At 38.6% G+C, this 18,542-nt stretch overlaps 1 protein-coding gene across 10 annotated transcripts in view; it reads right to left on the bottom strand.

Annotated features, from left to right (window-relative positions):
- Positions 1-18,542, bottom strand: part of ESRRG (estrogen related receptor gamma) — a 392,065-nt gene that overhangs the window by 111,236 nt on the left and 262,287 nt on the right. For all 10 annotated transcript variants that reach the window (XM_054514139.1, XM_036381242.2, XM_036381241.2 and 7 more), the window contains one exon: positions 11,436-11,851. In XM_054514139.1, the coding sequence (XP_054370114.1) occupies positions 11,436-11,851 (416 nt within the window). The remainder of the gene's footprint in view (positions 1-11,435; positions 11,852-18,542) is intronic.

Here is an 18,542-nt window from a genome sequence, read left to right as displayed (position 1 = left end):
ATTTATTTTCTGTACCAAGCCACAGGCTTAGGCTCCTTCTCTGAGCACTCTTTATTTTCCTTTTTAGCCAATTTCATTAGTCTCTCTTTGCCTAGAATTCAGAAGGAGGACTGCTTTACTGCATAATCAACTATAACAGGTACCACAGAATTCACCCTTCTTCCACTACAGCTGGCAAAGAGCATAAGGCAGGACTTATTGGGACTGTTACCACCACATCTTGCATGTTCTGCAACTACCAGGCCAGATCTCTGCTCCAGGACATCTCTTCTCTCTATACTTTTGACCAAGTTCTTGTACTGAGAGGCATCAGGAATAGGATCATTCCTGCCAAGCTGCCAGAATAGCAAAAACTAAAAGAGATGCTTGCCTTTGCCCCTGCTTCTCCCAGGTCCCCTCTTAAGGCCTACAACAAGCTCCATCCTTAAATGTGAGCCCTTTTCATCATGGGCAAAGCAGCCTCTTTTCTTCTTTGTTGCTACTGCTTAATTCATATTATTTCTCCTCAAAAATCAGAAAATAAGAACTCGCAAATGAACGAGTAAAATACAAGAGCAGTTTACTTTTTTTAAATCACATCTTTGGGTATCCAAGTCCAAATGCGAGAACATCTGTTCTCTTTTGCCCTGGTACCACTGCACTTTTCATAAAACAGCTCAGCTCAGCTTATTCATCTGCCCAGCCATGCATCCCATAGCCCAACATTACATCCAGTATGACAGACTTGGCAACAGCTGGAAGTTACACTGGGAAACTGACTTTCAAATAAAGTATCTTCCCAATCAGTCTGTCACATCTTGCTTTAAAGGTATTTCTTTATTTTCTAACCTCTTCACCCTGAGATAAAGTGCATTAGTATCTTAATGAAAATGCATTCTGTTTATTGCCCTCTTGGGAAGCAAGAGGTCATCACACCAAATGCATAAATTGTCATCAGAGACAGTCCGAGCATAATCGCAATTTTGCTGCTCCATGTTCGCTGCACTCGGGGTCCATCAAAGTCCCCTGAAACATGCACAGGTTCTAATAATTAGCATAGAGTCTGTCTGGGACCACAGCATTGATGAAATATTTCAGAGTTAATCACACTTCGTAAACACTGATTTATATTGACTACCTTTCTCCAGACTGATGTCTCCTCATTAAATATCACATTAGTGGATTTCAGGATTGCACAAAGACTCAAATGCTCAGCAACTGCTAATTCAACAGGAAGTAATACTTAAACCACTTACATCTATTGAAAATTGGTTAAGTACTTATGATAAAGGAGGTCTGCATAGCAAAATGTGCACTCTGCCAACACAACCAGCACATCTGGCACAACCTTTTCAAGCCTTTGCAGGCTTTCTTCCCCCTGGACATTGCTGCATGAGTGAGTTAGCAATGCTGGTGAGTGAAACTGATCTTGGTATGCCTGAATGCTAATGACAAAAGTCAAAGCAGTTTAGTCCTTTTCCCCTTTCTTAGCTGCTGTGGAGAAAGCTATTTCAGAAACTGAAGGAAATGGTGGGTAGGGAATTCAGCACAACAGTTCCTGCAAAAGGTCTTTCCAATACACATTAGAAAAGTTAGGAAATAACACTTTTGGAAGGATAGGTAGAAAATGATGGTAAGGGCAAGCTTAAAAAAGGATTCACATTATCCTCTCCTTCTAACAAGGCATTCTTAGAAAGGCACAACCACTACACAGGAAGACCTTCAAAGCTTTCACAATTTGTATCTAATGAATTTCATTACACTACAGTTATAAATGTATTACCATTCCTATCTTAAAAAAAAAAAAGGAGAAACAGGGAATCAGAAATGCTTTGCACAAGATCAAAGACAAACATACCTTTGCACAAGGTCAGAAACGATCTTGATCAAAAACAAGATCAAGATTATAACAGAGAACTTCAGGAAGCAAAGCTCTCTACCAGGGCAGGTGGAACAGTCTCATTGTATCAAGAGATCCCATCCCAAGATACAAAGGTACAGGTGCCAACACCAAGAAGCAGCATTCAGAACCAGAAAGATAAACGCAAGATTGCTCATTTCATTATGCAGACACTTCTAATCCATACCCTGACATTTCACATTTTTGCAAACTATGCAACAGTCTGCAGCAGGCACAGCGTAACTTACTTTTCCTGCAAATTCTTGACACCTAAAGAATGCTATAAGGAGCTATTATTCTAGTCACTTGGATTCCAATACTTTAGCTTACAGGGGGAATCTCCTTTCAATTTAAACTGCTTTTCTTTAATGACTTGTATTTTATAGCGGATACTCAATATTAATTTTTGGTGTTGTAAAATGAACTTGGAAGATGAAGATGCTACAAAGAATTCCTCCAACGAGCTCAGCAGAGTTACAGGAATAGAAACAAAGATCCACATCTTAGCAATGACCATAGCTGACCTCATAAAGTGGTTCCAGCATTTTAGAACGGGGCTGCACTGCAGTAAGGGTTCAAGGAACAAACACTTTGCCTCCAGAGCACATGTAGATGCAGTGGATATCTATATCATATTAAATGGGATTTTACCTAGCACTCCAAGTATTAGTGGATTTACTTTCATTAAAAACCTGAATTTACTGCACATTCCAGGTCATTAGAGCTTTCATAATTTCTTATTTACTTCTAGATATGAATTTCCATTCAAGATACTCAGATCTGCATTTTATTTCAGAGGAAGATCCAGAAGGAATCTCTATCAATTCTTTACTTACTTCAAGATGCTAGAGGCTGAAATTGAGCAGCTAGGAATAGTAAAAGCTGAGTTTCCCCAGTCCTGTCAACAGCTGGAGAGGAAGTTGTGTTACACAGTGAACAAAATCAACATGGCAGCTCGGGGTCTTTAAACTGGGCTGACAAGAGCGATTGAGCGATTTATAATATCTCCTGGCTGCTTTTCAGAAAGAACTGGGCTCTGATTACTTATTTCAGAGTCTTTTGTAGAATTAGTTTGCAGGCAATATAATTTTCTCACTTACTCCTTAATAGAATCGTGCAGCTAGCTGGCTGATAGAATAACAGCATATATGTAAAACTCCTGCCTAAAGTGCCAGGGGATAATTTGTATATTCCTTTCAGTAGCGTAATGGACTTTTACAGTTTGGCAGTTAAAGGGCTGAGTAATATAAATTAGTGTGACGCTTGAAAATAAAAATATATGTCAAATCTTCACTCCCCAAACACATTTCCCTGTGCTAGAATAATATAATGGGATTTATACCAGTCTAAGCCCCTTTTCTTTTTTCATGTGCTGAGGAATGTTTATTTAAAACTAGTTCCTTTTCTACTGGTCTGTTAAATTTTAGTATCCCAGCCGAAAGATGAGAAAATACTTCTAAAACACTGTGCTTACCAATAGCAGCTGAAAAACTGAAAACATGACGCCATTTGATCCTGAGATAGCAGGTGAGCTGCTAAACTTACCCTGGATACGCAGCTCTCCAATTTTACATGCTTTAGACAGTCACATCACACACAGCTCAGGATAAATGCGCCAAGGTACCATTTCTTTTTTACCTCACAGATGACGTTTGGATGTTACTTGAACTGTGAGCAGTGAAGAAGGAACAATTTTTGTGGTACAGGGACTTACTCAATGGCTATACAAGTCAGGCAACTGAGTGGATTTAGCCAAGATTCTCAAAACCATTTTGGCCATTTCTTGCACAGAATTGACAGTGACATTAAAAGTGGCAGGTCAAGCAAGAGCCACGGCAAAGAGGAGGTCACTGAAAGCACTGGGCCTCCTGCCTTGGTAGAAGTTATTGTCATCAACACATCTTCAGAACATCCCAAATATTAAAAGTGAGAAGCTGGCTCTAGAAACAGGCTGGAACAGGGGTCTCTCTTCTACCAATACTGACAAAAATAGAACAGACATCAAGTCCTAGCAGAAGCTTTATTTCCTTTTTCATACTGCAATATTACACCAAGATGTAAAAGGATTTCTACAAGCTATTGAAGTATGCTCAGGAAATTTTTGGACAAGTAAAAGCTATGAGGAAGACTTAAGTGCAGGGTGAAAAGGTGTTTGGAAAAAATAGGCATGAGCCACCTAAAAAAGCAAGAGGAATACTGAAGATATCAGTACCAAAACTTTTGCTGTGTGGGAATGTAGGCTCAGAAGGAAAAAAGAAGGAAAAAACCAAATGAACCAACATTCCTTCAATGTAATAATTTTCTGCTATAATCTGTTCATGAAGCTGCATTTCAGTTCAATAAAGTTCCATTTTTCTCCCAAAGTTTCTCTTTCACATTTTCTAACTTACTACCTTTCTTTCAAAAGCTTTTATTTCAAAACTGAAGTGTTCTCATTCTTCATAGAGACTACTGCTTAACTGGATTTAAGTCTTTCTGCAGTGAAGTTTATCTCAGGTACCCCTTCATGCTCTCTTTTCCTGGGTGACAGACCCAAAGGAATACATCTGCTCGCCTGTGCACTGCTATGCATCAAAACTCCAGAAATGGAAAGGAGCCAGGATTACATCCATAGGGCTTCTGGGACTTAATAAAGAGAACTCAGAGAGAGAGAGAGAGAGAGAGAGACAGGAGAATCTAAGCTAACACAGAGAGTGAATTTCACTATGTTAGGTTACACCTTTATACATAATCCAACCAGAACAGAAAAGAATAGCTCTTGAGAATCTGAGAATGAGGAGCTCTTGGAAATCAAGAGTAACAGGCTAACTGAATAGAAGGACAGGGAAAAAAGTCCCAGACTTGAAAATCTTTTCCATGTTTATAGGTCTTAATGAAGCTGAACTGAGGAAAGTAAAAATATTTTCTCTCAGGCTAAAGTTTCAGTTCTTCCAGACTCTGCTCTCTATTTTGCAGTCAAAACTTAGCTGAATTTGAGTAAATATTTTCACATGTAAAAGTACCCTCATCGGTAAGGTTTCAGAGTAGGGTCAGGCTGGAATGAGGCCAGATTTGAACATAAATAACCGAATCTAGTTTTGCCTGACAAATCCTCAGACAGATTCACCTGATACTGCAAGAAAGCTCTATGAATTATAGACCTACCATGAATTCTGCTACAGGTCATCTGGAGATGATTAAGCATAAAGTTGACTGTATTCACAGCTTTTCACCCAGGTGACTTCAGACACAATAGTGTACACACAGAGTTACAGAACATTTAAAAATTTGGCTCCCAAATGTCTCAAGTATCTTTTCAAGATGACAGGACTGTGTATGAAGGGTTATGTTTGATCTCTTGCTTATGTTGCCTTTTCTGTTAGAGTAAGTAACTAAGGAATAGCAGCTAGTTTTTAAACATGGTGCTTGACAGAGGGACATGAACAGCTTAAAAGTACATTTTTAGTGAAGTCATTATGTTGAATTGCTTTGAAGAAATCAGTGTACTGTGTTAGAGAACTAAAACATATTTAGAACTTGCCTTTTTTTTTTTAAATTCTTAGAAAGCAACATGATGATTTAAAGCAAAAATGTAAAGGTGATGCTGGCTACTCTGATTACATGACAGTCTTATATCAGCCTCTAACTTTAGGTAGATTGGTTTCCAGCATCATAAAAAGTCACCATAATTTTCAGTATCAGACTGGTATTAGCGGGTGTTGAATCTGTAACGGTCCAACTACCTTTGAATCCCCCTGTACTCAACTTATTCACAAGAAATGAAGGGCATTTAGGTCACCTTTAAAGTGAACAAATGCTTTGAAGGCACAGAGGGAACTGATCCCCTGCTACCTGGTAGTCACTTAAGAGCTGTTCAAGTCAGAAAGACTGAACTATCTCTGTTTGGTCCCTACTGGTATTTTATCTAGGTCAATTTTGATCCATTCTACTAGGATAGCATGGAGGATTGTCTTTGTTTGTTTATAAGCACACAGAGTATCTCAGTCTGTAAAGCTGCAAACTGAATCATTTTCACACCAGAAAAAAAAGGTCATTAAAAAGTTATACAAACATTAACATAAATCACTTGCTAGCTGAGATTTCTCATGTCTCCGGTTTCAAACAAGACAGAGCTTTGTAAGTGGGCTGGAGGCTTTCAGAGATGTTTATAACAAAACAAGATGCAGACCTAATTATAATGGCATTGATACATACTAGTGTACCAGCATTATTTGTAAATCACATCTCTTTTGCATTATTTCTGAGGGGTTCAAAATAGCCATGCACCAATCAGGATGCTCATTCTTACTCCCAAATCATCTAAATGCTTATTACAATTTTCAAGGTTGTAAGGAAAGCAGAGATAGTAAAAAAAGATAAAACAATCTGTATACTTTTAAGCTTCTCTCTGGTTCTGAGATTTCACCATGTTTATATTTTATTGTCTCATCTTGTTTAGCTGCTACAGCTACACAATGACATTATGACAGGATAAAGAGATGTGTTGGAAGGAATTAAAAATGCTCGCTTGCTAGTCTGGCTGGCCCACAGGCACAGAGAAACTGGGGAAAATGCAAGATATCTATCACTGCTTGCTTAAAATATTCTTTGAAAGAAGTGCTGATGCACAGACTTCCACTTATATAAGGAAGGTGAATGATTAGATCAGGTAATGATGGATTCAGGTGACATTTAGTGCTCAGCTCACTGGAGGGCTGCCATCTTCGCACCAGAGCCAAGGTCCACAGGCCAGTGCACCAAGATGGGAGCCTCCACCCTACCCTTCTATAAAACAACAATAATCTTAGCTATCAGCATAGAAGCTGAAAAGCCATAAAATCTTGTTTGATTTTCTTTCATTTCCTCCTCAAAAATGTATTACAGAAGACAGCTTTCAGAAATGCAAAATACCCTTTGGAAGCCACTTCAGTCACATGCAACTTCAAATCAAACTTTATGTTGCCTTATCTGAATGTACATACCTAGTTCTACCTTTCTTGATTAAAACTTCCTGATTGAAAAATAAAAATGTATTTACTGTAAAGTGTTTGCATATTTACAGTTCAAACTGGCTCAATAATGGGTCAACACTCTAAACAGGACTGAAAAACCTGAACATTGGAGGGATTAAAAACAACTCTGAGTAACCAGAGAGCTGAACAAAGTACAGAGAGTTTGGGCAGGCTTTGAAGACAACGGGAACATCCCTGCAGAACTGTAGAGCTGAAGGCTCTTAGCTGAGCAGCATAGAATGAGATGGCAGAAGACAACAGCATTTCAAGGATAGAGTATTCCCTGTTTGTGTTAGGAGACATGGACAGGCAGCAACTCTCAGGGATGAAATGATAAAACAGTGAAGGTTTGACTGCAGGGCTTCTTACCAACTACTGCTTTACTCACCCTGTGTATACACAGAACATTGATGCCTCACTGCTGTTCATGCAACAGTTTTTCCTCAAAAAATAAACATATAAACAAAAAACCCCCAAAAAAGTAAAATTTCAAGAACAAAGACTACTGAATGCAAAATATTTAGCTTTTGTGGGGAAAATTCAAACAATATCGAAGGAAATGATAAGTAAGATCTGAGACTTTTGTGAGAAGCCTTATGAGGAATGTGCAGGTTTTACACATTGTCTTTTCAGGCTAGTTTAAAGAGTCCAAAGACAGCAGTCTGGACAATTTGGAACGAGGGAGGATGAAAGTCTTCTAGATGCAGGCCATTAGTTTAGAGAGATAAAAGCTAACATAAAACAGGATAATAATCTGTCTTGAACCTGAAAGTCATATCATCTCAGCCCTCTCCTGAAAGCAAGAATACCAGTTCAATCCACCTGCTGAAATGTTTAAGTTATGAACACTGAGTAATTACATATGATTAATGAAAATGTATACTTACTAGTATATATAACTGACCAAAAGTGACCAAAATTATGATAAATATATTTACATTAAATATTCACTACAAAATATCTAGCAAGTACAAGACCTCTGTGTTGAACACAAGACTTTGAACCCAGCTGACAACTGAAAATTCTTTTTTTTCTCCTCTTTCTTTTAATGAAAGCTCAGAGTTTTCAAGATAATACAGTGCACAGCAAAAACTGTGAAGAGACCCTAAAAATCAATAGACCTGTAACTATTTTTAGATGTTGCTATTTTCTACCATCCCTGACGTTAAGCCAATTTTGGGAAGATTTGGCTGTGTGTGTATTTCTGTGAGACACTTGCAATCAGCCACCATGTAAATTATCACAGAAGCAAACTGAGAGCTGCAGCTGAGTGAGTGCTAGGCTGAGCAGAGAGAACATCCAGTTCTTCCATACCTTATATCTCACAAAAGGGGCAGAACATCACTGCATTCTACTATGACCTAAGAAGACACCAATTTTATATATTGAGCTCTTTTTTGGTGTGTTCGTTCTCTTTCATTTTTTTTAGCCAGGAAATTGCTTGTTTCTAATTTTTTCTAATATTATTGATTTTTATCATAATTATGCACACTTTACCAAAACTGCAAACCTATTTTTGGGCTATGTTAACAAATATATATTCTAAAATGACAAAATTACTCCTTCTTATACATCAAAACAGGGTTAATTTAATTTCTTAATGTTTAAGGAAATAAGCAGGAATTGATTCCAGGAGGCTGGATGTTATTTAGACTAAACTGCTAAGTTGGAAAGGGAATGACAATCTCCATTACCCTTAAAAACGGGTGTATACTCTACATTAGAGTGATATTTGCCTTGTGTAGGAGCTGCTAGGTGCCCTGTGAGGCTTCTGTCTTGTGTGAGATGCTGGTGGTGCACAAATAACTGTGCTGGCTCTCTGGGCAGCTGCCTGTGGCCTCCACCTGCTGAGACCTCAAGAGACTCCTCTGGAATGGAAAGATTCCCATTGACTCAGTGGAAAGGACATCAGGCCCTACACGAACACAGGATGTGCTTCATAATCTGACTTTATCAGCTCAGCCTTCCTCTCCCTGAAGTCAGGGCAGTTGTGCCCATGATTTCAAAAGGAATAGCACTGAGGATCTACAAGTCTGAGCTAATTTAGTAAACTGATGAATGATCAACAAGGGTTTGGGAAGTCCTATGTTCTTTTTCATTGAATCTATAATAAAGTACTCTTCACAATTAAGCTATTAGCATTTAAAGTAAGAAATTCTTTGAGCGGAAACATGATATCCCTACATATGCACAGGTACAATATTTGACACCTGGTTTTCTATTCTGTCTTTCAAAGCCTGTTGCCTGTTGTTTCTGTTCTCCTGTTTTCTTAGTTGCAGTAATGCAGCAGCAAACTCATTTTAAAAATAAGCAGAGAGAGAGAGAGAGAGAAGGAACATTATATGAACAAGGAAATGAAACAGTGCAGGGAGGAATGACCTCCAAAGCACTGGAACTAAATTTTATCAATTAGAACAAAAAACCTCAGGGGAATTACTCCTCATGCAAGCCTAAAGGTAGAATTTTCCCATTCAAATCATGAGGAAGCACCTTTTTTCTTTTATACATTTTGTCACCTACCAAAACCCATGGTTTGATTCACCCAAGTAGCTTCCATTATTTTGGATGGTACCTGAAAATTCTCAGTATTTGTGCCAGTTTAGTCAGGACCATTGCTAAAGATGCTGCCATGACATTATGATGGGTAATGTACTTCCTATTCTTAGTTTCTTCATTATGGCTTTTCTTTTCAATGCTTGGTTTTGCCCTGCTGCATTTTTTTTTGTCTTCACAGCACTGTCACCTGCTGATGCAGCTCGTGCTCCAACCGCACTGAGACTTTTTGCACAGCTGCCAGTTCTAACTTGAGCTGCGTGGCCAAGTCCAGGTTGCTAATCTGGAGGATGACGTCTCTGCCTTGTGCTCCCATGCCCAGAAACTTTCTGTCTGTGGTGTGGTGTAAAATTGCAGGTTACCTATTACTGCCAGAAGTCAACACTTCAATCAGGTTTTGTTTCTGTAGCAGTTTTTTTGGTGCTCAAAATGCAACTAAAATAATCGCGCATCAATTCAGTCCTGTAGGACAGCTATTACACAGCAATTAAAGACCATTTATAAAAACAGAGTTGCTAGTTGAAATTGGTGCTTGAAGTTTAGCAACCAAAAAATAAAAATTGCTTCAGTAGAAACATTTTTTGAGCTTTTCTGAAAATGTTCTTGAAGGTCAAGTGAAATCACCTACCTCTTTTTACTTTTTCCAATACAGAGAATTGAAATGAGCAAATTGTCTCTGTATGTGTGCTTATTTTACATATAAACCCCGGCCACCATTAAGAATCTTTGTTTACTGGTTGCCAACAGTGTAACACTCAGCTCCATTAGAACAACTGAAGTATAATCTTTCTTTTGAGTGTCTGGATTTCCCTCATAAAATGGGGTCTTCATGCTGGTAAAAGCCTCAAATCTCCCCAGCAGCAAAGTGGAAGAGAGAAGAATAAAATGGCCACTGCCTCAGCAATATATAAATCAATTTCCTTACTAATTTTACATTAAATATGGAAGCACTATACTTAAGACCAAACATTTTTTTAATTTGGGATATATAAAATTACAAACTGAAGCTCACTTTATGTTCATTCTTAAAAAGAAAACTATATAACCAGACTGCATTGCCTTTCCTGAGAATTTCAGGTGCTCAACATGTATGAAAATCAAGCAGGTTTTATTGAGAAGCTTAAATTTGGACTTAGCAACCTAATTTTAGTCTCTGAAGTCTGAGTTTAATTTAATGTGACACTATATTCCTGCACAGGCCAAGCTTGGCCTCATGTTCTTTAAATAAAGCACCTTCAATTTTACTTGAACGGGTGATATCTAAATCAAAGTAGAAAGTTATTTTGTCTCCATAGGTTCTGAAGCTAGAAAAAGCAGTCATGCAAATTTTCCCATTTGTACTAATTTATGCCAAAATATGTGGCATATTTGTAATAGGTATCAAGAGCAGATTAGTAAAAAATACTGAGCAGAGACCAAAAGCTGCCAACTTACTCTCCTTAGAACGTGATCTTACAGTTATTTGACAAATTCATTTAAGGTCACTGTATATAGTGGGTGAAAGACCAGTTATCAATACACTGATATGCACAAAGCACTACACCACTGCATTTTTGTTCCAATTTCACATGCACTGGTTCTTTCACAAATATAAACTAGATTTCTGTGACAATTTAAGTACAGTAGCGGTGTATCTAGGAGCAACACACTAGCACAATCCTGTGTGCCAGCCACAGGGCGTATTCAAGAGGCGTCCATGACAACCTTCAGAAAATGCTCCACTTTCTTTGCAACAATCATTTACGGGAATCCAGACAAACTCTCAGAGAAAACAAATCTGAACATCCACTGGTTAGCTCCAGCGCTTTTCCATTTTTTGGAATCAAAATAAACATGGCATGTGACAGGCAGAGCTCCCAAAGAAGCCCAAAGGGGCTTCTTCACGAGCAACATCTGTAGGACCAAGCAGTACGAAGAATGAAAAGGCACGGTCTGAAATGCTAACAGGCTTCAGCCCAAGACCATACATGTTCATTCTGAGCAAAAGAAAGCAAGATTAACAAATAACCAACCTTGAATCGTCCTCTTGAAGAAAGCCTTGCAGGCCTCGCAGGAGGCCACTCCGTAGTGGTACCCTGACGCAATGTCACCGCACACCAAACACAGTCTTTTGGGCATCGAGTTCAGCATGTATTCACACTTGGTCTGTGAGTCTTCAGCAATGGTACTGGAGCAGTCGTCGTACCGTTTCCTGACCGGCCCGTTGCCCCCCAGCCCTGTGGCCGAGGGGTAGAGGGGAGGCGAGTCCAGCCCGTTCTGATGGCCATTCATGGTGGAACTGTAGCTCCCGCTGGCGTCGGAGGAGCCACCGGGGCTGTGGTGGTTGATGCTGTCCGTCAGAGAGGCGGGGCTCGACGGTTCCGTCTTGATGTACGACGAACAGCTGGAATCAATGTGTCGATCTTTGCTTGACATTCTGCAGAGAAGCCTGCAGAGGGGAGAGAGAGAAAGAAGAATGTGTGTATTAAAGACAGTGCTCTTTAAGGCTGCTCTGGAAGGGTTAGGGGCTGCACATCATTCATTCATTAGTCAATACTTCTTGTTCTACATGAAGGTAATCAGCATAAGGGCATGACAGAGCTTTGTCAAAGCTCCAGACAGGCAGTAAACAAAAACTTTAAAGAGACCAAATCCTTCTGTTGTCCCCTCCACCTGCCCTCTAGGCTACATGTCAACTTCACATCAACTCTAAATTCTGAATTTGTCATCAACCAAGTAAAAAAAATTTATAATTACTATTAGATGGCCTGGCTATTAAACATCTTCATTTTTCCATCTCTACTTTCTTTCTGTAAATTCCACCATTATCAGAAACAAATAGTTTCAAGTTTGATCACATAAATGCTCTGCTCTGTAATTAATATTTGTCAAGACACTTAACTAAAACACATATCCATTATCTATTGATCTGATTCAAGAACTGAAGAGCAGGTCCCTTGCAATCTTTTTTTCTTCATTAATACTGCTTTATTATAGATACAGCTATTTAGTAACGAAGTAGCACATCAACGGGGTACTCTAACAAATAATTACAGCTGAACTCCATTTTCACAAAATCTAAGTGAAATGATTCATCAGCTGTGGCTGCAATTACTTTCCAGCCATTATCCTCAGACTAACCAGTAATAACTACAGCACTATCCCATATATCTACAGCTCTATAGGATCTGACATTTTATGTGCTCCATTCTTGGATTTAAAACATGTATTAGAGGAAATTTTACATATAGGTTTTGTCTTTCAGAAAGTGAAATTTTTTTCTTCTCAGTTCTCATAGTTTCAGAACTAAGCATCTGAAATAAAACTACACAGTATCTGATCCAACAAATTTTTGCTTTCTACAGGGAGGACTGGGGGGAGAAAACTTCATCTATTTCCATCCCCAAGATTTTTACTATTAACATATTTTGGGATGAACAAAGGACAAAAATAATAATTAGAAAGCTCTGATTCAGATATTATCTTCGTTTTCTCCAGCTGTGATTATGAGACCACAGTAGCAAATGGCCTATCCAGCATTTTCCTGACAGTACTCTCACAAGCTGCCAAAGTCAGATCATAGCTATGAACATTTCTTTAGAAACACTAACTGCAGAAAAGCAACTATCCTATAGGACCACCTGGAGCTATGGATTTGTGTTTTCAAAGCAAATATGTTAAGTCCAGACAATTTGACTGACATAATTTTCTGAAGTAATTTTTGAGATCTTGTCTTCATTTTTCCACTTCTTTTTATTTAAGAACAAAAATTTTTCATCAATTTCTACTTTAATATCTGGAATCAAATTCACCAATGGAAAAAAGACATAAATCAAGAGTTGGCTTCCTTCCCAATGGGGGTAATGGAAATAAGAGCCTGACCCGTCATTAAAGAGAAGTGTTTAAGATGAGATTCACCTTAAAATCAGTGCCCAAGGATTTCATTTAAACTTCTCAATTGTTGTGATTTTTACTGTAAAATTCTATTGAAAATAACAAATGTGCATATTCGGAAAACAGCCAGATTGATGTACAGAAATGTTACCATCTAAACATAAAATCAGGGCTTATTTGGGGAGGTGGAAGGAGCAAGCTATTTGGTGTCAGCAAATAAACCAAGGAAATGGGAAGGTTAAAGCCGTGAAAATATCTTATTACAGTGGACCACCTGCTTGTGTTGTCCTTTCCTCAAGAACTGGAGGGGGGGAAATCCCCTTGCCAGCCTGCAGTAGCGTGTGCCTTTTCTTCTGCATCTGCTGCCTTGTAGCCGTCACTGTTAATGAGTGCTGTAATTAATAGATAGCTCTCTCTTGTCTTTCTACTTGCACTCTGGGCTAAGCACTTTTCTCAAGTCAACGTTTGAAAGAAAGCGGGTCGGCTCTGACTTACAGCAGCTCTGCGAATTCCTTTTAATTTAGAGCACTTACACCACCACTCCACTTATTACCTTATAATTACTGGACCGCTCTCACATACATTACAATCTTAGACTAGAGTAAGAAGTTATTAGGGTACTAAAACATGGTGTCTCTCTGTCTCTCTCTCCCCTTGCATTGACACTGAATTTTATACAGCTGTGATTAAGATTATCAATTAACTTCCACATTTTACCAACTGATTTTTTTTATATTATTTTTCTACACACTAAGATCTTTTTATTGACTAAACATGTACTCTGTTCTTTTTTCACCTCCCTTCTGCCAAGACTCCACATGTAAAGTCTCAAAACACAGCACTAGGAGTCACTGCCTATAGTCTGTCATAACCAGCTTGATGACACATTCTTGTATGAAACTTACATTGACAATTTTTTTAATCTAATTTGTGCAATAATGAGCCCAAATGTCACCCTTCCCATTCCTGAAAAAAAAGCCCCATTTGTAATTAATTAGCTGCTCAACTGCACATTGTTTTGGCCAGTACAGGAGCAGCTATCTCCCACTCCAAGCAGCCTAAACCAAAATACCATCTCAGTTCTAACAAGCACTAAAATCTGATCACAGTGCTGCCTGTGTTAAAGCCAGCCTACTGATGGCTCTGAAGTAGCAGGTTCTGGTACTAACCAAGGCAGAGCTGCTTTTGGCTCCAGCTTCACAAGTACAGAGCGGACCGGTGCGCGCTGGCAAAGCGTAAACACGGTTAAAACATTAACGATTCCAGGGAAAAGCAAAAACAACAGCGCCTGACTCTGAGAACAGAAACTTTCTCAATCCCCAGGAGGTGAAACACAGACAAGGCTGGGTACTGGCTGTGGGTGGGCAACAGACACCTACGGCTTTCACTCCTTCCTTCCTGCACCACTTCTGAACAAAAGTAATTCAAGAGCCATCTAAAACGGATGGCAGGTGTGACCACCATCAAATTATCATGCTGAACATTTGGAATAATGCCTAAGCTAGATCTCTGTAAAATCCCTCCCTCAGTTCCCTCCTAATTACTACTTAGCTCGTTACACTGAAGAATTCCTAGACACCATTGCATTATAGTGTAAAACTACAGTTGGAGTTTAATTCTCTCTTCCTCTCTGTCTCTGAAATTCTACAGCTCTATTATTCAAGCCTGAAATATTCACAACTATCTATAAATTCAATTGTCAGCCAGTGGGTTTTATTCTAGACCTCACTTCAATCTAAAATTAGAGGCACTAAAATTCACATTAACTCTAAGAGGAATGTAGTGAATAAGACTTTATTTCAAAAGAACACCTTTTTGTCAGAAAGAGCTACTTTCAAGATGATGGCTTTATCTGCATTCAAAGAGAATAAGCCCAATTCCACATTGTGCTGTTAATGCAAAATTTTTAGGTCACATTGGATTAATAAAAATCTAAATTTAGTTAAGGTTTATGAATAGAAATAACATGTGTCATATAAAAACGTACAGTATTTATTTTAAAGCCTTGGTGGGGTTGTTTTTTTTCTTTACTAGATTTTAAGTCAAATAAATGGCAGTTCCATTTGTGGTGGGCTGTTCTGAAGTAAGTTTTCTAACAAGTGGGAAATCTCAGGTAAACTTTCCTTTTAGTACCCTCAGGAAAAGCAACAACAGGCTCCAGAAGCATTTCCATGGTCAAATACAAGAGAAAATACATAGGGTGCTGCAAGCCATGGCTAATATGCAATATACAGCATTAACTCTTCATGTCTACACTAAATTTACTTCAAAACTTCTTCATTTAAGAAAGACCTGAAGCCAGGATCTGCTGGCAGAAAGATACAATGACAGAGCACTGCAATAGGCAACTTCTTCTTTAAAATGGCCTTAAACAATAGTGAATAAATTGTAATGCTATGTGCTTATGAAAGCCTGAATATATTAAGAATTTATTAATGCAATCACATTCATATTTCCATCTACCTGCCACATTACTAATGATATTGACAGTGCTGACACTGGCTAAATCAGTATCAATATACAAGTGGAATGCAAAAATTAACTGCATCTGATTACAGTATATAGCCTTAAGAAAGAAAGCCTCATTCCAGCTACTAGGAGCTCTTCATATTCCATCTATATATATAACCAGTTCACAAATTTACTTTTCCCTTATCTCCCTTATTACCAATACCCAAAGGAGGCCAAAACAACATGCCAATACCTCACAATCCATGAACACATTTCACGTTTTTTTCAAGAAGGAAAAGTTCTGCTTATAGCATCATTCGCTACTTCAGAGCTGCACTGGTGGTATCTGTGGCAGTAATAATTAACTACAATAATTAAAGTGACCACTTCTACTGCAGACCAACACTAAAGTCCACTTCTACCTGCACATGAAGTATTTTCTTTTCTTGGGGAGAGAACTGCCCTACATTCATAAATATCAGAATAGGTTGTTAGCAGTTGACATTTGTAATGACAGCTACAATGTGGGAGCATCAGCAGGGTAGGTGTTATTATGCACACCTAGGTACTTTTCATGCTAAAAGTACCACCCATCTGATTTTCCTCCAATACCTTCCTCTCACATGGATGTCTACCAAAAAGGTCTATCCTCAGACTTTAACTGTGACAGCCAATGCATTAAAGAATCTCTTTGTCTAAGTGACACAGTGAGTCTGCAGCAGTCAGGAATGGAAGCCAGATCCTCGCTTTGACTATAAATACCACATTTCCTTCTAAATACTGTGCTTACTTTCAGTATCATTTTTAAGGTCTATACTAAAATCAGCAGACAAAAAAAGTCAGCATGTTCCAGTGAATTCCCACAATCGGTTTCCCTGACTGTAACAGAGAGAAAAACCACATTTGTGTGCAAAGAAACCAAAACATTGCTTCTCGCACTGACACCCACGACAACACCTCAAGACATTCACCAGGTCCTGTTAAAGAGCTGAGTAACAATTTCATCTGAGCTGCTTTACACTGAGCATTTTTTTCTGCTTCAGCTAATTGCACTCTAGTAAAGTGGTAAAATGTGAATCACTTAGTAGGAAAATGGGCACCAGCTGCTATTGTCAGAGAATGGAGACGCCAAAGAAAAGGAAAGTGACTGAATGAAGTGTCATGTCAGAAATCAACGGTGCAACGTGTGATTTGAGAAAACATGACTACTTTACAGAGACAGGGTGTCATTATGGCATCACAGTAATACGATGCTTTGACAACTGCTGGGTCTAACATATCATCATTGCATTAAGGTGCACAGGCTTAGTTGGAGGAAGGAAAAGAAAGGATTTCTTCTTTTAATAAGAAATATGGTAAGGCCTGCTTGGTTAACCTAGTGGATGAGATTATTAATCACAAAGTATTGCTAATCTTGTCCTATGCATGCACAAACAAAACTGTAATTAGGCTCAAGTCCTTAATAATCAACACACATGTACAACCATGTAGTAAGGACTACCCAATGCAAAACAGAAGAGCTGTGGTGGTTTGGTGGGGTTTTTTTGGGGGGTGGGAGGTTGTTAAGAAATGCTGAATGTTTCATTGCTTTTTGCAATTTCTTCTTTCTTTTATGCTGTCTTGAAACTTGCCCACTTCACCTTGGTAAGGAAAAGCAAAGCAAGCCAGTGACTCCTTCCAGAGCAGCTGTCAAAGCCAGTAGCAGCCGGAAGAGAAGGAGCAATGCTTGAAGCCATCATGTTGTTACCCGCAGTGGCCTGGGTTAGCGGATGACTGCTGACAGAGGATCCAGCTTCCCAAACAGTTGCTATTGCTCTGTATGCCATCCATCCAAGCTCTGCTGAAGCACTTCCTGCACACGAAGCAGTGCGAGACTGCATTACTGTGTGCTCATTTTTAGCTCAACAAAATACGCCAAACAAACCATTATCTCACACCCTTCAGATCTGCACCTCATCTGAGAGGCTGCACTTTGTTTTCTGTGGTGCTTTTAAAAAAGAAAAATGTTCAAGTGGCTGACTTGCAACTACTACAGACCTCCCAAAAATGAGGAGGAATTATTTAAACCTACTCACCCACCATATATAAATATTTATTATTGCTTCCCATTCTATTTCAAGTTGATTCCCCATGCTTCCTGGTTGATAAACTTTGTTAACAAGAGGGAAATGATCCTGAGATACCCCAATGTGTTGCAAATTATCACTGTTGACAGCTCCTACGTTTAAGGATTACATCTGATGCAACAATGCATACTAGTGTCATTTATCTTTAGCTCATTTCCTTGGATCTATTTCAACTGAGGGTGAGCATCTCTTGTTTATAGCTCTAAATACTGTAAGTGAGCAACTGGCAAATCAATAAAACTGTTAAATGCATAATAATACTGTGTAATTACTTACATGATGTTTTGCATAATTAACTGTCTGAGGTGTTCCTTGATATAATGGATACTCGGAGTATGGAATAACCTATAAGCCTATAAAACACACCCTGTTTATACGAACAGAAATTATGTGTAAAACTCTCATTCTAATAGTCCAAATCAGGCTTTGGCACTATATGACAGAAAGCCTTCCTTTCCTGCCAAGTCTAAATCAATTCTTATGACATTACTTCATAACTAACGTGATATTTCACTGATGATGACTATTACCCTGATTACTTGGAAGTAATGTAGTAATAGCAAAAATACACTTAGATTAAACAAACTACTGCTATTTAATCAATATTATTGAGACAAACTAAGTGTTTTAATAAGTCTGTATAGATGCACTAATGCTGGTTTAATTAAA

The sequence above is a fragment of the Molothrus ater genome, chromosome 3, assembly GCF_012460135.2.
Source record: "Molothrus ater isolate BHLD 08-10-18 breed brown headed cowbird chromosome 3, BPBGC_Mater_1.1, whole genome shotgun sequence".
NCBI classification, from domain to species: domain Eukaryota; kingdom Metazoa; phylum Chordata; class Aves; order Passeriformes; family Icteridae; genus Molothrus; species Molothrus ater.
This window is presented reverse-complemented; position numbering and strand designations above follow the sequence as displayed.